At 38.6% G+C, this 14,878-nt stretch overlaps 1 protein-coding gene across 10 annotated transcripts in view; it reads right to left on the bottom strand.

The window, feature by feature from the left end:
• The window catches only part of GRAMD1C (GRAM domain containing 1C), a 54,855-nt gene that overhangs the window by 36,139 nt on the left and 3,838 nt on the right, over positions 1-14,878 (bottom strand). Inside the window, exons 1-2 of one of the 10 annotated variants that reach the window (XM_065062941.1) lie at positions 13,604-13,828; positions 13,023-13,504 (exon numbers count right to left, since the gene is read on the bottom strand). The exons of the other annotated variants lie outside the window; for them this stretch is intronic. Of the exons in view, the coding sequence (XP_064919013.1) occupies positions 13,023-13,049 (27 nt within the window). The 5' untranslated portion in view covers positions 13,050-13,504; positions 13,604-13,828. Of the gene's footprint in view, positions 1-13,022; positions 13,505-13,603; positions 13,829-14,878 lie in introns of those variants that run through there. 10 annotated transcript variants of the gene reach the window in all.

Here is a 14,878-nt window from a genome sequence, read left to right as displayed (position 1 = left end):
AATGAAATGGATTTTTTTTCCTCAGTTGCTATAATTAGACCTGTAGGAACAAAGGCCAAAGTTTCTTCCAGGAAATATAAATAGCTGTACCACCATCACCTCTTGATTTCCTGACGTGTTCTGCATTTCACTCTTTATTTAAAAATATCACTGTTTATTGTTCATTTAAGATTCAAATTGAGTGATAAACTCACACCAAAGAAGATTAATCCTGATGGACTTTAATTCATTCTTATAAATGAATACCCCTGCTCCCATTCAAATAAAGACCTTCAGCATAAGCAATTATGCTGTAAAATCCCTATTTTTCACTTTGCAGTAATAACAAGGCTATATTTTTTCTTAACAGATGTTGGCCACTTATTTTAGGGGCCATCCTATCTAAATGCTGTATAAGGCAATGACTTAGCTGGACTATAGCCAATAGAGGAAGAAGTCACTTTCAAGTGTTACCAAAACCAGGTATAAATTAAAAAAAAAAGGTGTAAAAGAGGCTTTTATAGTATAAGTTTTGTAAAGACCTTAAACATGGCTGCTGCTCTCTCCTAGAGTACCTCTTTACTCCAAAACTTAACGTTCACCATTAAACCCATGTCTACCATAAGATTAGTGGCTATTTACATTTCGGGTGGGGGAAGGAAGAAGAAAGGAGTCAGTTTTGACTCTAGGACCTTGGAGCACATTACCTAAAAAAACCCACCCAGTTTTAGCACACTCCTGCAACATGTTAGTTGGTCACTATCCTTTCATTATGTCTGTGTTTGTTCTCAAAACAATCCCAGAACAAAGAGACTTATTTTCAGCTTGAGGGTCTTTTAATAAATGAGCACTTAGAGTGATAAAGATTCCTATATTTTGCTGTTTCCCACAGAAGAGATTCCCACTTCTCACAGTTCAAAAGTTCCCTGAACACTACCCTACACACATTTTATGATGGTCAGTCATCTGCCTATACTTAAAAATCAAGCTCTTTGGCCACAAGAACAGAAGTGCTACTTTGAGGTCAGGTGTTTAAGTGCATATAACACAGGTGAGAGTTAAGTCACCCTGACACAGTTCAGCTTTAAAAAAAAAAAACCCCAACAAGTTAATGTTCTTCTATTACCACCAATAAAATAAAGTCTTTATGTCTGACCACTAGTGAGTACATGTTTGCCACCCACTAATATTCTGAGCATTGCAATGCAAACAGTCAGTGAGGGAGGGAGACAAAATACATCCACCTCTTCCCTTCTGAGAAAAGTAAGCATGAAAGCTTTAGGTGCAACTAACAGAGCAACATATTAGACATGTCCTCTAAACTGTATGCTTCCAGTTATATTTCAGCTATTTCTGAGCTTATGAAAACAACATTCTTGGAAGGGATGTCATATGGTTTCTTGGCCCTGCTATATCGTGCCCCAAAATGCATACTTCTAATTGATCATCTGAAACAGGTATCCAATGACTGCACCACTTGGAAGAAACTGAGTTCTTTGCAATTACTTTGGAAAGAGGGATAGGAAAAATTAAAAGTTACTTCAGATCTGTGAAGTTTCCACCAGTAGTTCCAGAGACCCTACAGTTTACGCAGTCATACCTCAATTGACTGAAGTCTCAGCTTGTGACGACAATGCTAACATACAAGGAGAAAAATGACCTGGTCTGCCATGAGAGCAGAAGGAAGTTCACGGTTTGATGTACAAACCCCAAGATTTAAGAAGTCATGCTTTTAAGGAAAGAAGTAGTTTCGCAAACACACTGTATACAAAAGATAAGAGCTACACTAAAGTTAGCATTTTTGCGGTTATAAGACAAAAGGAATCAGGAAGAGGAAAATAAGAATATTACAGTATCACAGACACATTTATATTAGGGCCTGAATCAGCCAGTTCAACAGTTCCACAAATCAAGACTCAAGATATTGAGTTTTACTCAGAAATGGAATTTTTCTAGAGCATAAAACATGCTATAGCTTGTCTGAGAAACCCTTGCTGGCATTTAGAAGTGTTCTTTGTCATGAGTGACTAACAGGCTACAAGAAATCCTCTTATTAATTGTAGATTTCTACTGAGCTCTTAGGACATTTATGGAGAGCCTGCTCTGCTGCTCTGAATTCTTATCTAATCAGTAGAAAAAAGTAAGCATACTGAAAGTTTTTAACCTTATCTCTTCCTTACTTTGTATGAAAACTAGGTCACTTAAATCTGCAGCTAGTTTGTATTCAGTGTGTGGCTTGATGATCAAGAGATCACTCAAGGGACTTGGGAAACAACCAGGGCAATTCTAACACTACTGGCACTATCAATTTCTTTAAAGTGAAGAGAATGAGACATTTCCGTTCGTCTGAATACAGCATCTCTCATAATCACTGTTATGATACCCAAGATGTGGCAGCATTTGAGGCAAGTTGACACACCTCTGGGTTACAAAACTCACCACCAAATATTAAAAGAAGGAAGGCATAAATTAGGCTGTAGAATGTCATTTAAGAGATGAAAACAGTAACTCATTTTTAGCACATGCATATTTCTAAGTTTAATTATAAGTCATCAGGCAAACGCTTTGCCTGAGGATAATCTTAGGCATTTATGGGTATGCTATATTTAATCACCAAGAAAACTATTAAGTCCAGCCAACAACATATTAGCATTCTTTATCTGAAGCCACAAAATATACCAGAAACCTGTAAAATAGCATAAGCAGAAAAACTTCAGTGTCATCCAGAAAGTTTCACAGAATACAGTTATGTAAGAACCAGGTACTACTTGAAGACACATAACCAAGTGATTCTCATACCTTGTTTAGAAACGGACCAGAGTCCAACTATATAAAGTCATGTTCCAAAATAAAAAAGTTAACCTAAATAAGGCTAAGCTGAGTTATTTATATGATAGAAGCCTGATGAAACACAGCTTCCCTTCACATTTACATCTTCAAAGTGTGGACACCGCAAATAATTTGAGCCATTTAGCAAACTGCAGAGGAAAGTTAAGCTACACCTTCTCCCAGGAGTACAGCAAAAATGCTAATCATTAGGAAATTATTTGATTGCACATATCACTAAGCATGGAAATAGTCAATCAACCTCAGCAGAAGAATGTGTACATTTTTTAACATTTGCTAACGACCGTAATAATTTGCATTTGCTTTGTTAGTGCTTTCCCCGTGTTTTGAGACACCACAAAAACCACAGGTTACCTGATAACTTGCATTCTATAGTTTTGACATGCAGTCAAAAAACAAACAGCTGAGAATGCATGTAAGTTGACCTCATCACTAGAGTAATACAGCTCTGATATTATCTCATTTTAAGAGATGTACACAAGCCTCTCACTGAACTTCCATCTTGGTATCAGTTACCACCAAACAAGTGGGGCCCCAGAATCAAACAAGCTTATAAGCAAGCTGCCCAACCTACTCCCCTTTTTACATTCTGAATCCTCACTTAACCATCAAAATATGGCAAATTAGACTCATGGTTTTGCTCCTTTGTCTACAAGGCAAGCCAACCCATGCCACTATCTCTACATCCCACTTAAAGACCACCTGATGTGCTATTCCACAAAGACAGAAGAGCTTGACCTCTACTTTCCTATGAAGTTCCTATACATAGTTGAAAACAAATTTGGAGATATTAGTGAGTTGAGAGTTAAAATATATTTTAATATTACAGTAGCACATTTAAACAAACATTAAATATCCTGGCAAAAAAGATTGCATTTCTAGTGAAGAATGCATTTTTTTCTGCGCTCTTCACATTCATCTAAAGTCGATTTTATACAAAAAGACTACTTTAGACTACAAGTATTCTTGAAACTCATGTGGTAAGGGAGAAATGAAAATTAAAAAAAGGGAAAAAACACCCCACCACACACAAAAACAGAAAAACAAAACAAACAGACACTCCATTTTCAGTGAGTCTAAAGCCTCACTAGGCTAGGAAAGAGCTAAGTTAACAGCCCTGAACAAAAGCCTCATGTAGCAAACTTCAGACCTCACATACTCCAGAACAGATTCAGGCAGACTTATCCACAAACACAAGAGCAACTCCCATGGCACTTTGAGAAGATGGCCTTTCTACTGAGGCTACCTGTAAAGTGTGACAAGTCTGACAAACCTTTCCATCAGAGAAACGTTCAGCCCACGGCAGCCATTCCTTCAGTCCAGAAAAGTTCATTTATGACCATCCAATCTAATCTATAACATACAAGCCATGGCTATCACGCAGTTTAGCTTCCACTTTCAAACCAGAGCAGCAATAACCGAATTGGGAAATTAAAAAAATGTTTTACCTTCTTAAATTAAAAGTTATCCATAACAGACAAATCTTCTAGTGATCTGTTGGTTAATCTTACATTCATTTTGTGAATTATTTTCAGATTGTGAGCAAGTTACCCCGTATTTTCTTTTGGGGTAGGAATTAAGTTTCTCAAGTCTATCCGCAAAAATATTTTTTCAGACTCACTCTCATGGCTCTCCTGAATGCCCTCCTATTTTCAATGTGCTGCTTGAGAGCTGGATGTAGCTTTGCAGGAGTCACTACAAACACACATAAATCTGACTCACATTTGCTTTAAGGCATGGAATCACAGTGGAAGCTCAAGTCCACATGACTACCAGTCTCCCTTTTCACAGTTCTAGGGCACAGCTTTCCATTGCATCTGAAAACAAGCACAAGGATGTATTTTGAAAGTGTCCGACTTGTTCTCTGTTTACCCTGTCACCAACAAACACTCTGTATCCACTCCGTTACAGTGATCTAGTTCACTAACCATTTCTTGACAGAATCACAGAAAAAAATTCAGTTAGAAAAAACTTTTACTTATTGAGTACTCATAAGCTTTGCTAACAGTAACATAATGTTCTTTTCTTTCTTTTGAAGCACAAAACCACTAAACTTGCACCTGTAAAGAGTCACTCACAGAACCTGAAAAGCAACAGCACCTTACTTAGGGTGACTTACTGTGCTGTGTACAGTACACTGTGCGCTTTGGGACTGGATGTGTACAAAGTGTCCACTTTTGTTGTTTGGTTTTGTTTTTTTTTTTAAATAAGGAGCTAGTTGATAACACCTGATTATCCACATGGTGGTATTTAATTCATAGGTCATACAAGGCATGTCAAGCAATACAAAAAAGAAAGAAAAACAAGCGACTCTTGCCAGGGTTGGCTCAGCCATTTTATTCCCTAGGAGCCTGCTTTTGGAAAGCTCTCAAGGAAATGGAAACAACCTCATAGCTGCAGTGGGAGGGGGATGAGTTTAAGGAGCCAGGACTATTTTACTTACATTCATTATTTGCTCTTCTTCATTAACCCTTAACTTCTCTGGAGAGTGGAGTCTCATAAGCACAGGGCACTCTTCCAGTGAGCCACAGGGATGCACAGGGCTGTGCACTAAGGTCATTACATCCCCGTGGCCCAGCCCCCCTCTTAATTGCAGAGGCTGCAGGAGAAACAGATTTTAACATTTCCTAGTGACTGAGAAGGAAACAAACCAATGGCAGTTCTCCTTTAGGTGCATCTGTGTACAGGCAGAGCCGCATCCGGTAAGCTTTTTGGTGCAACTATGTCTTTCTTCTTTTGGAAACACAGCATGTAAAATTTCAAGGAAGGAATATTAAAATACAGGTCATGAGCAAATAGTCAAGTTACTGTATTTTCTAGAGGTCTGGATGTTTGGTTTTTTGTTGGTTTTCTTTGGTTGGTTTTTTTTTTTTTTTTTTTACATCCTGTGAGATCCCATAAACAAGGCTAATGACAGAGGCCCTAGTGCCCCACAAATTGAGCATTACTATAAACTAGTTCTCATAGATGCATGGATATGCACACTAAAAACATTAGACAGACTATCATTTACCACTAACACTGATAGCTTCAAAAAAATCCATGTAGGAAGAAACTCTCAGAACTATTTCATTATGGAGAGCTTCTGAAATACTGGGTGCCCACTTACAAAGTATCCAACTCCCAGTGTCATGGAACTGATCGAATTAGGTACCTCTGAAAGTGAGGCTACTCCTATTTACTTTAAAGACTTGGTCTAGTGCATTAAAAGCACTGTGTCCTAGAGCACCTCAACAGTAGTCCAGCCTTCACCAGCTCCACTGCGGACATCAGCCTCACCAAGCCATCATTGACCTGACACATAAGATTCTGCTCTTCTGAAAAGCAGCTCTGGTTGACTACTGACCAAGAGACCTGCATCACAACTGTTCACCCCACAGTGTGACATGAACTCAGCTGGACTGCAATCCCATTCACAAAAAGGCCTCAGCATCTCATGTACCTCACCAGACACCTCGTCCTTCTGAGAAGTCTCATAATATTTGTACGTATGTAGGCAAAGATAAGTCATATTGGAGCACAGTTTGGAAAACATCCTACAAAATCCACAAATAAAGTTGTCGCAATTACGATTTTGACAGACAAGAAAATTTAGCATCATATGAAATACTGGAAACTATGCTGCTAATATCAGGTTATATAATTAGAAATAGAACAAAAGTACAACTTTGTGAATAATTTTAAAATTTGGTGTCCTTCCCAAGCAGAAAGAAAATTCAGACTTAATGTTTAAAAGATGAAAGATGTAAAGGTATTTATTTTAAGAACTTAAAGTTGCACAACCAGTTAAAGCTTTTTTGTTTTGGTTTGTCTGGTTAGTGTGTAGGCTGTTTTGTTTTTGTTTTTTTTTTAAATTTTTTAAGAAAAAAAAATAGTAGAAAAGATCTAGAAAATTTTTGTAACAAAGTATTTCAGTTTAAAAAATGAGTACCTAAAAGAATTAGCTCAGTTTCATAAGCCTTACATTTCACTGTAACAGGGTTCAGCTGAAGCTATTCCAGCAAGGTCCTTGGGAAACAAGCTCATAACCTTCTTATCAATGATAAGAAAGCCTCTTGTCATCTGTAGTATTATAGACTTTTCTCTGAAAAAAGTAAAAAAATGTAGCTTGGATTGAGAACATCTCCTGCATATTCTAAAGCAATTGCTTTGTAGTAGTATTATTCTGAAGCAATTGCTGTGTAGTATTCAGTACTTCCTTACTGCAAATAAGCATTCTAAAGCATTTTTATTTGTGAAGCCAGTGTACTTTGTAACAACTTTGATTTGGATACAAAATCTCAAGTTTGACATGTACAGTGAAGAGCTAAGCATATGCTCCATTTCAGAAATAAAACAGGCGTGAAGCTAACAGAGTCAGAAGACACACACCCCCTACACACACCTCCTCCTCTAGCTGCCTGCAGTCTGTTCAAACTCATGCAAATCCTTGGCCAATACTCCAGCAGCCTCTACAGCAGCTCCTTCTCTCACCCACTTGCTCAGAGCCGGTGCTGGACACGATCCAGCTGAGCTCGCTAGCATGCCAGCTTGGAAAACAGGCTGAAACACACTAGCCTTGCAAAACATGCACACAAATGCTGCAGTAAGTGGTCAAAGAAAACTTAGAGATGGGTGGGGAATAGAGCTGCCCAGCTCCAATCTAAAATCACTATCCTCTAAATGGATTTTGGGAGGCAGACTGCAGTCACATAGGTCATTTCAAGTCCACAGAAGTCCCAAAAGGCAAGGAAGAGGGAAGTACCATCACCAGAGAAACACCAGCTTGGAAAGGAGCACTCAACACCCACTGCTCCTCCTCTCTGCATCACTGAAGGCAACACCCCATGCACCGACTGTGCACCACTCTTAAAGACAGAGTACATCTACACCTGGTAACTCAGTGTGGACCCAAATCTACTTTTGAACAAAGTCTTCTTTGTAAGTCAAGCCCTTGCTACGAGACCTCCTCAGTCTGAGCTCCAGAATAGGTAGAAAAGATCAGGGCATGCTCCATGCACACCCAAGCTGCTAAAATCAGTATACTACTATACACCTCCCACCTGCTGCCCAGAGCCCAGTTCTTCATAAGCAAGGAGCAATCACAGTGAAGCAAGGGATATAGGGCTCTGCATACCTGTCAGAAGACCTATCTGCCTGCTCTGGAAGGGGAACGGCACATCTATTCTGCTTTCTTTGTGCTGTCCAACCCTTTTTGACTCTCTTACCTAGGACCTGTCTGCTGCATTTCTGTGAGAAACTATATGAAGTCAGGCTCTGCAGTCTGTGCAGGGAGCCATTCTGGAAGTGAGGAGGATTTAATTGGAAACAGTGGGCTACAAATAAGCTTCACCCATCACAGACCATGAGCCACTACAGCAGTGAGGGGCTGTGGAGCCCAGTCTTTGCTTCATGGCACCACCCCACCATTGCCAGCTGGAACACTGGGTGGTCCCGAGAAGCTATCACAACATAGATACAGTTTCAGAGCTAAAGAGGCCAGTGTCTCTGTGCTGCAACCACGTGGCTCACTGAATGCCCAGCCTCCTACACATCCCATCCCCTTGGGTATATGGCTGAAAATACAGCTAATGACTCGCCCAACAGCAGGGAAGAGAAGTCCCTCTCCTAGCACAGCCCTACCGAGGAAGCTGAAGGAAGAAACAGAAAAATGCATTTCAAGGCATTTTAATCACATTTAAATATAAATGCTGGAAAGGAGAAAATAATTGAACACAGTGGGGCCATATTTACAGCCATTTTCCCAGCCACAGCTGTTTGCTAGGATTAAGCAGTTGTCTCTGTGCACCTAGGTGGGTGGTGGCACTTTAGATGGCACGCAGATCTGTTGTCAAAATCAGCTACATATGTAAACAGCAGGAACTGGTTTCACCAGAAAAACGAGGCAACGCTTCTGCCTTTCCAGAGCAAAGTTAGGATACATCACAGGGAATCTCTGTGTGCTGAAAGAGCATCAGGATATTGGGAGGCAAATCTATACAGAAAAACATTAATTGACCATTTATTTCCAAGAGAAAGACAGTAAGAGGACTCAAATTGATCTCAGAAAGACCCTGCCAAAGCCTGGGTACCAATATGACTCAAGCCTCAGAAGCAGCAGGAGTATAAAGTGATTCAAGTGCACTTCCTGTTTATAAGATAACACCACTGTCAGCTGATTAAACAGCTGAGTCTGGAAGTTTGCAATTAGCAACAAGGCTGATAATTTCAGTTTCAAAGAGAATCATTTATATAACTGCTGCCAAGTATACCTAAGTTTGTTTGAAACAAACATTTAAATTTTAAATAAAGCTAAGCAAGAAGTTAAAGAGATCTAGACACCTCCATTGAAAAACATCTTCCCCAACTCTGGATCAGAAACTAAAGTGCTTTTAGCTCTTCCAAGAGGCAAGATGCTCTAATCTCAGATTTACTCAGCATACTCATCAATATCATCCATAGCTGGCAATAACTTCTTTAGACCTTGTAGTAAAATTATGTCTATAATGCCTCTACCAGGGCCTGTATTTCACACTGCCTCATCAAGACACTAGTACGAGCAAGGATCATGAGTGTCTTAAGTGCCTAACTCCTTTTCATTTTAAGAAAAATAAAAGTGGATCTGTACCTACTTTCCTGACTTCAAAGATGCAGCATTTTATTATTTTTTTTCAGCAATTTTATCAAAATGTTTGGTGATAAAATTAGTAAAAGGAAAGAAACAAAAACCAAACACTGAAACCACCACACCCAAACTTACTTTTTTCTTTTGTTTAAGGATGTCAAAGGATTAGGAAAAAAACAAACCAAAACCTTATAATACATCAAGTTCTAATACAAACTTAATACAAATAAACCAAGTGTGTTTGTACGAACTCTGCAATTACTATTTTAACATTGTTTAATTGAAATGAGTTTGTGATGCTCACAACACCAAGTTATCTTTTAGCTCAGATAATTTGTCCACTCCCCAGTTTAATTTCAAGTCTTGTAAATACATTGCCCAGGTTCCAACAGCCATAAGTGTGCTAACATAACGCAACGGCAATTAAAAGCTCAGTCAAGATGATTTCCTTTTGAATAAAAAAATAGATTCCTTTCTGAACAGCAGTTTCATCTGACTCATATTTCTTCCTACAGCACACGTGCGAAACAATTAGCCAATGTTATTTGTTAAGAGCATCTGTTCCTTCACCTGATCTTTCACTGCAGGCTGCCTAAGTAATGCAAAAATTAAGACTGCTTATCCTTAGACTTACTTGATCTATCTACTAAGTGGGGGGGGGAAAAATCCATACTGGGAGGACGCACACACACAACAATAACCTCATACAATAACTAAAAGACACTACTTCTGAATTCATATATTGCTTATCTGCAACCAAGATTACTTACTACAAAATTAGCTATATATGGAAGTAAAAGAACAGCATACCTCCATTGCACTTTTCCTTCCTTACTCTCCCAGAACTGGACTCTGGTATCTCTGATCTGCATTTAAGTTTAGTAACAGCCCCCCAAAATACTGGTCAGATAAAAGGTCATGAAGGAAACAAACAATCCCCTTGGCAGTAAAAATTATAGCAAGACATATTTTGATATTTTGAAAGGGGTGGGGGAAGACTTCTCAGAAGATATATTCTGCTTTCACTTAGCACTTCAGATGTAATAACTGATCTGTGCCATTCACTTTTCAGCAACTCACAGAATGATATTTTGGATCAGCACTACAGTGAAAACCAGTAGTAGCATATTTGACAAGCTATAACAGTAGTTACCTAGTTAATGCAGTAGTGACTGCAGCCAACTAGTGAACTGTGTTGGTATAAATTACACCAGTCATCTCACCAAGCCTACAAGTAGTTCTACTGCATTTGAAATTACATGAAAAATAGCAGTCACCAAGCAATTGCCCCCAAACTATTTTTCTTGTGAAATATCCGATTTGAGGACTCCCCTTTCTACCTTAAAAACGAAATGAAGAATTTACTCTTAGTCATTTCTATATTAAGATCTGCCACCAGATTTGATTGAACAATTCTTAGCAAAGACAGACCATACATAATTTTTCTTCAACTTTATATAAAAATTGAATGCAAAGGGTCAGCTATTGGGAAACTTGTATCAGTTTTTGCTGATCAGAGCTGCATACACACCACAGTTCATAATTACACGCCTCCCCTCATTCTGAAAAAGGGGTGATTTCAAGTCCTGGTAGGCAGGCATAGCAGAAAACAGAAAGAGAAGTTGTATGAGCAAGCTTAAGCCCTGAATGACTTTATCTGCCATTTCCATACAGGCTTTAGGGAGGTGCAGTATAGCAGAAAAGACATATGCTCTTGTCTAGAATGGTCTTGTTTTTGGATAGGTAAGTACACATCCCAAATAATCTCAAACTTGACAAAAGATTTCAGAAGTGTTTTTTTTTTTTTGTTTGTTTGGGTTTTTTTTAACATCTCCTGGAGTATTTTCTACTCTTAGCTGCTGCTAATGACTTAATTAAATGTATCACCAAACAATCACATCCTGTAGAGTTTTGTTAACCTGTCTTTTTTCCTTCTAAAGGGATGCAAGTAGCTCACCTGTAGCAGATTTGAAAAAGACAATGTTACACCACTGCTTGTTCGCAGAAATACCGAGCAAAGCTGTAAGCAAGCCAAAGACCAAAAAAAGAGCTTAATTTCCATGTCTTACATTTATCTTTTAAAGCTTTCATTCCATAAGCTATGAACTCCACTCTCATTAAACAGGTACTATCATTCAACCAACTCGGATTTTCCGAACTATAGTGCATTTCTAATGGTTTTGCTCTCAGTGACTTACAAAATAAGTAAACCACATTAATCTGAAGTGTTTTCTTCCTCATCTATTAAACTTAACCTTCAGATTTTAGACCAATTATTTAGGTGTGTGTAATAATAATTCACATTACATAGAACTTCCCACTGCTGCAGCTGAGGAGAGCTTATTTAGACCAGGCGCCAACTAACTGCAAGCCTACTCAGAATAGGCTTAAACTTGACAGCAGTCAGACCTACCCAGTGTTCAGTTTGGAGCTGCATCCACAGCAATAAAGAGATTTCCAGGGTGAAAATAAGTGAGAAAAACACTTCAGACTCATCAACCATATTCAATGGCTAATCAGAACTACAGTTTATCTTCTCTTTTTAACATTCTGCTTCTCTGTAGTCACTGCTATCACAGGGCTAAAAACAAAACAAAAAAAGCACCTACTCCAGAGACTCCAGATAGGTAAACAATGTACCAGCACTACAAGTACAGCAAAAACTACATATACTCGAGTTATACCATCTCCGAAAAAAACCCACAGTGTTAAGTGTGATTAAGATTTTTATTCTCAAAGACATACAGCATTTATCCAATGCTCATCCTTCTTAGCAGACTGCTTCATACTGGCAAATAAAAAGGAGCTAAAAAGCCTTCTTCAGTGTCACAGGCCACAATGTCTTCCCTTCACAACCCAAGCATTTGGAGGCACAGATGAGAAGAAAAGCTTTCTTCAGAAGTAATGTACCAAGTATACAACACAGAGGAGATGAAGCAATTATCAGAGGGACTTAAATACCAGCCTGCCAAAACATAGTTGCTGATTTAAGAAGCCTAGTAAACTATTCCCAGAGCAAACGTGAGTGTTCAGAGAAAGGTAGAAGGTACATTCAGACAAATAGAGATGCAAGAAATATTTCATCTAACCCTTACTAGTATTGGGCCCTAAAGTACATCAATTTGTGTTGCAATCTGTGTTACAATAAATTATCTTCTGTAGTGTATACCTGCATCCCTCCTGTGCAGGTGTGAGTCATGTATGTTTATCATATTCTTGGCATACGTACTCTCATACACTCCCACAAACTAGCTCTTCCTCATAGAAACCAAATCCATCTTTGCCAAAATAGAAAATCTTCTTCCAAATCTTGTGCAACCTCACTTGCTGTTTTACAAGAAATAAAAGGTTTATTTTAACTCCTCACTATATCATTTGTTTGCTTCTATCTTCATCCTCCTTCTCACAGACCAACTGCTAAAACTGACATTACATGGCAATCAAACTGTCTTTTCTAAGCTTGTTTATTATTTTATTTCCAATACCTCCTTGGCACCTCATTTCCAAATTCTTAAACAAGCAATTTTCTGAGAGATGCTAATTTGATTTCTGCTCTTTCCACCTACCTTTTCATTGCAAAGGAAAGACTTACTTTTTTGTTCTTTCTTTCCATAGGCATTCTTCTTACTGTAGACGTATATGAAGTTTCTTTGACTGTTTATTAATAGAAACTAGAGTCCCCAGAACACCCTCACTTTTGATGTAAGGATCCTTTTCATTAGCTTCCTCATTCACCTTTACCTTCTTCATTACAGCAGGAGAACACTTAAGACTTTCAAGGGTTTCTTCTTCCAAGGACATTAAATAGAATTATATTTCAGAATGAAGAGGATAAAAAGTTAATTTAGAATCTTAAGATAGGGCTTCCAGATGCAACTTAATTTCCAAAGCATCTTTGACCGCCATCATTTCTATTTGCAGTTGCCAAAACTGGAACCATTTAATCAAAAATAGATGCAAGCTTTATAGGTTGCAATAAAGAGGGAAAGGCCTGAGATTAAGTCCGCAAGTAAGCTGTTTTCTTCCTCCAGTGAGATTATAAAAGTCAAGCTTTGTCCACCTCCAGGGAACAGTCTTCAAAACAAAACAAAAAAACCACACAAAAAAATATTAAAAAAAAAAAAAAGAAGAAACAAACTGCACAACACGCCACCAAATCAAAAAAACACCCACCTTAAAAACAGCAGTTAGTGGCACTATTATTTTTTTTTCAGAGTTGGGGAAAAGTCATGGATAGTAGGATTCTCTTCTTCCTTCCCTGCAAATTCTTCTCTCTGCTCACCATAGTCAGGAAATAGATTATATGCCAGAGGCTCCCAGCCCAGGTTTGCTGCTAATGATGTGCTCACAGCACCTACTGAGCATTCACGATACCTGGCCTGACTTCCAGAGGCATGGCACAACTGCCTACTCCCACTCAAATCCATGAAAAATTGAAGTCAAACCAGTCAGGCTCTGCTATCCACATTTGGGTTCCGTCATCAGAGAAGCAAGAGTACATATATTAGAAGAAATGAATCCTTGGAGCAAACCAAAGTTGTCAAAAACATGCAGCCTCTCAAAGCAAATAACCCAGGCAACCAAAGCTGATCCCTGGATGCTACCACAGGCTAGCCTTGTTGCTAGTTCTACTGACTTGAGAGTTGGCATGAGCATAACAAATCCACACCTGCCATTTGTCTATATACTCAGCAGCTGATCAGCAAGCATGCAAGTTAGTAAAACACATTTTCTGTCTAGAAGAGCAGAGAAAGATACCAATGACATCATGTTTTAATTAGAATGCCTTAATTTTTTGCCTTGAATTTGTGACTTCCTGCCTCTTGCTACTTCTAAATTTAGTCTCCTTGAGGCTGAGAAAATGGGTACCATGGTCTCCTATAGCCATACTGATAAAGGTTTTGAAAACTCAGTAATGTAAATGGTATAGCTCTCTACAAGCCACAGCGCTATCTTACAAAAGGCAAGTATTTACACAATTCCTTTGTTTCAGTGGCAAGGTCATATTTGCAGAACCAGATAAATACTAACTTCAAACACATACTGAGGTCATGAAGTTATAAATCACAGACAGAAGTCAACCATTCAATCATACTGGAGAATACTTCACACCCTCTTAGCGGCTGCAACTGAACTGAAGAATTCCACTACCCTGAAGTTACAGGCATGTGTTACTATGAGAAGAACAAAGTAGCACTATAAGGACATACAATATTCTCACTACACATGCCTCAAGTCCTGTTCAAATAAACTTCTAACCTTCAGCATGCGTCTCAAATGTAAAAATACGAAGCAAACAGCACAGTTATATCCTTCACGTATTACACTTTAGTGACTTTTAAATTGCCAAGCTTATCAAGGAAAGACTGAGTTACTAAGTGCAAGTCAAACAAACTGACCCCAAGACCTAAACAGGTTTCTTCCTCACATAAAACGTTAACTGCATTA

The sequence above is a fragment of the Columba livia genome, chromosome 1 (genome assembly GCF_036013475.1).
Source record: "Columba livia isolate bColLiv1 breed racing homer chromosome 1, bColLiv1.pat.W.v2, whole genome shotgun sequence".
NCBI lineage: Eukaryota > Metazoa > Chordata > Aves > Columbiformes > Columbidae > Columba > Columba livia.
The sequence above is the reverse complement of the archived record's forward strand: the minus strand, read 5'-3'. Positions and strand labels throughout refer to the sequence as shown.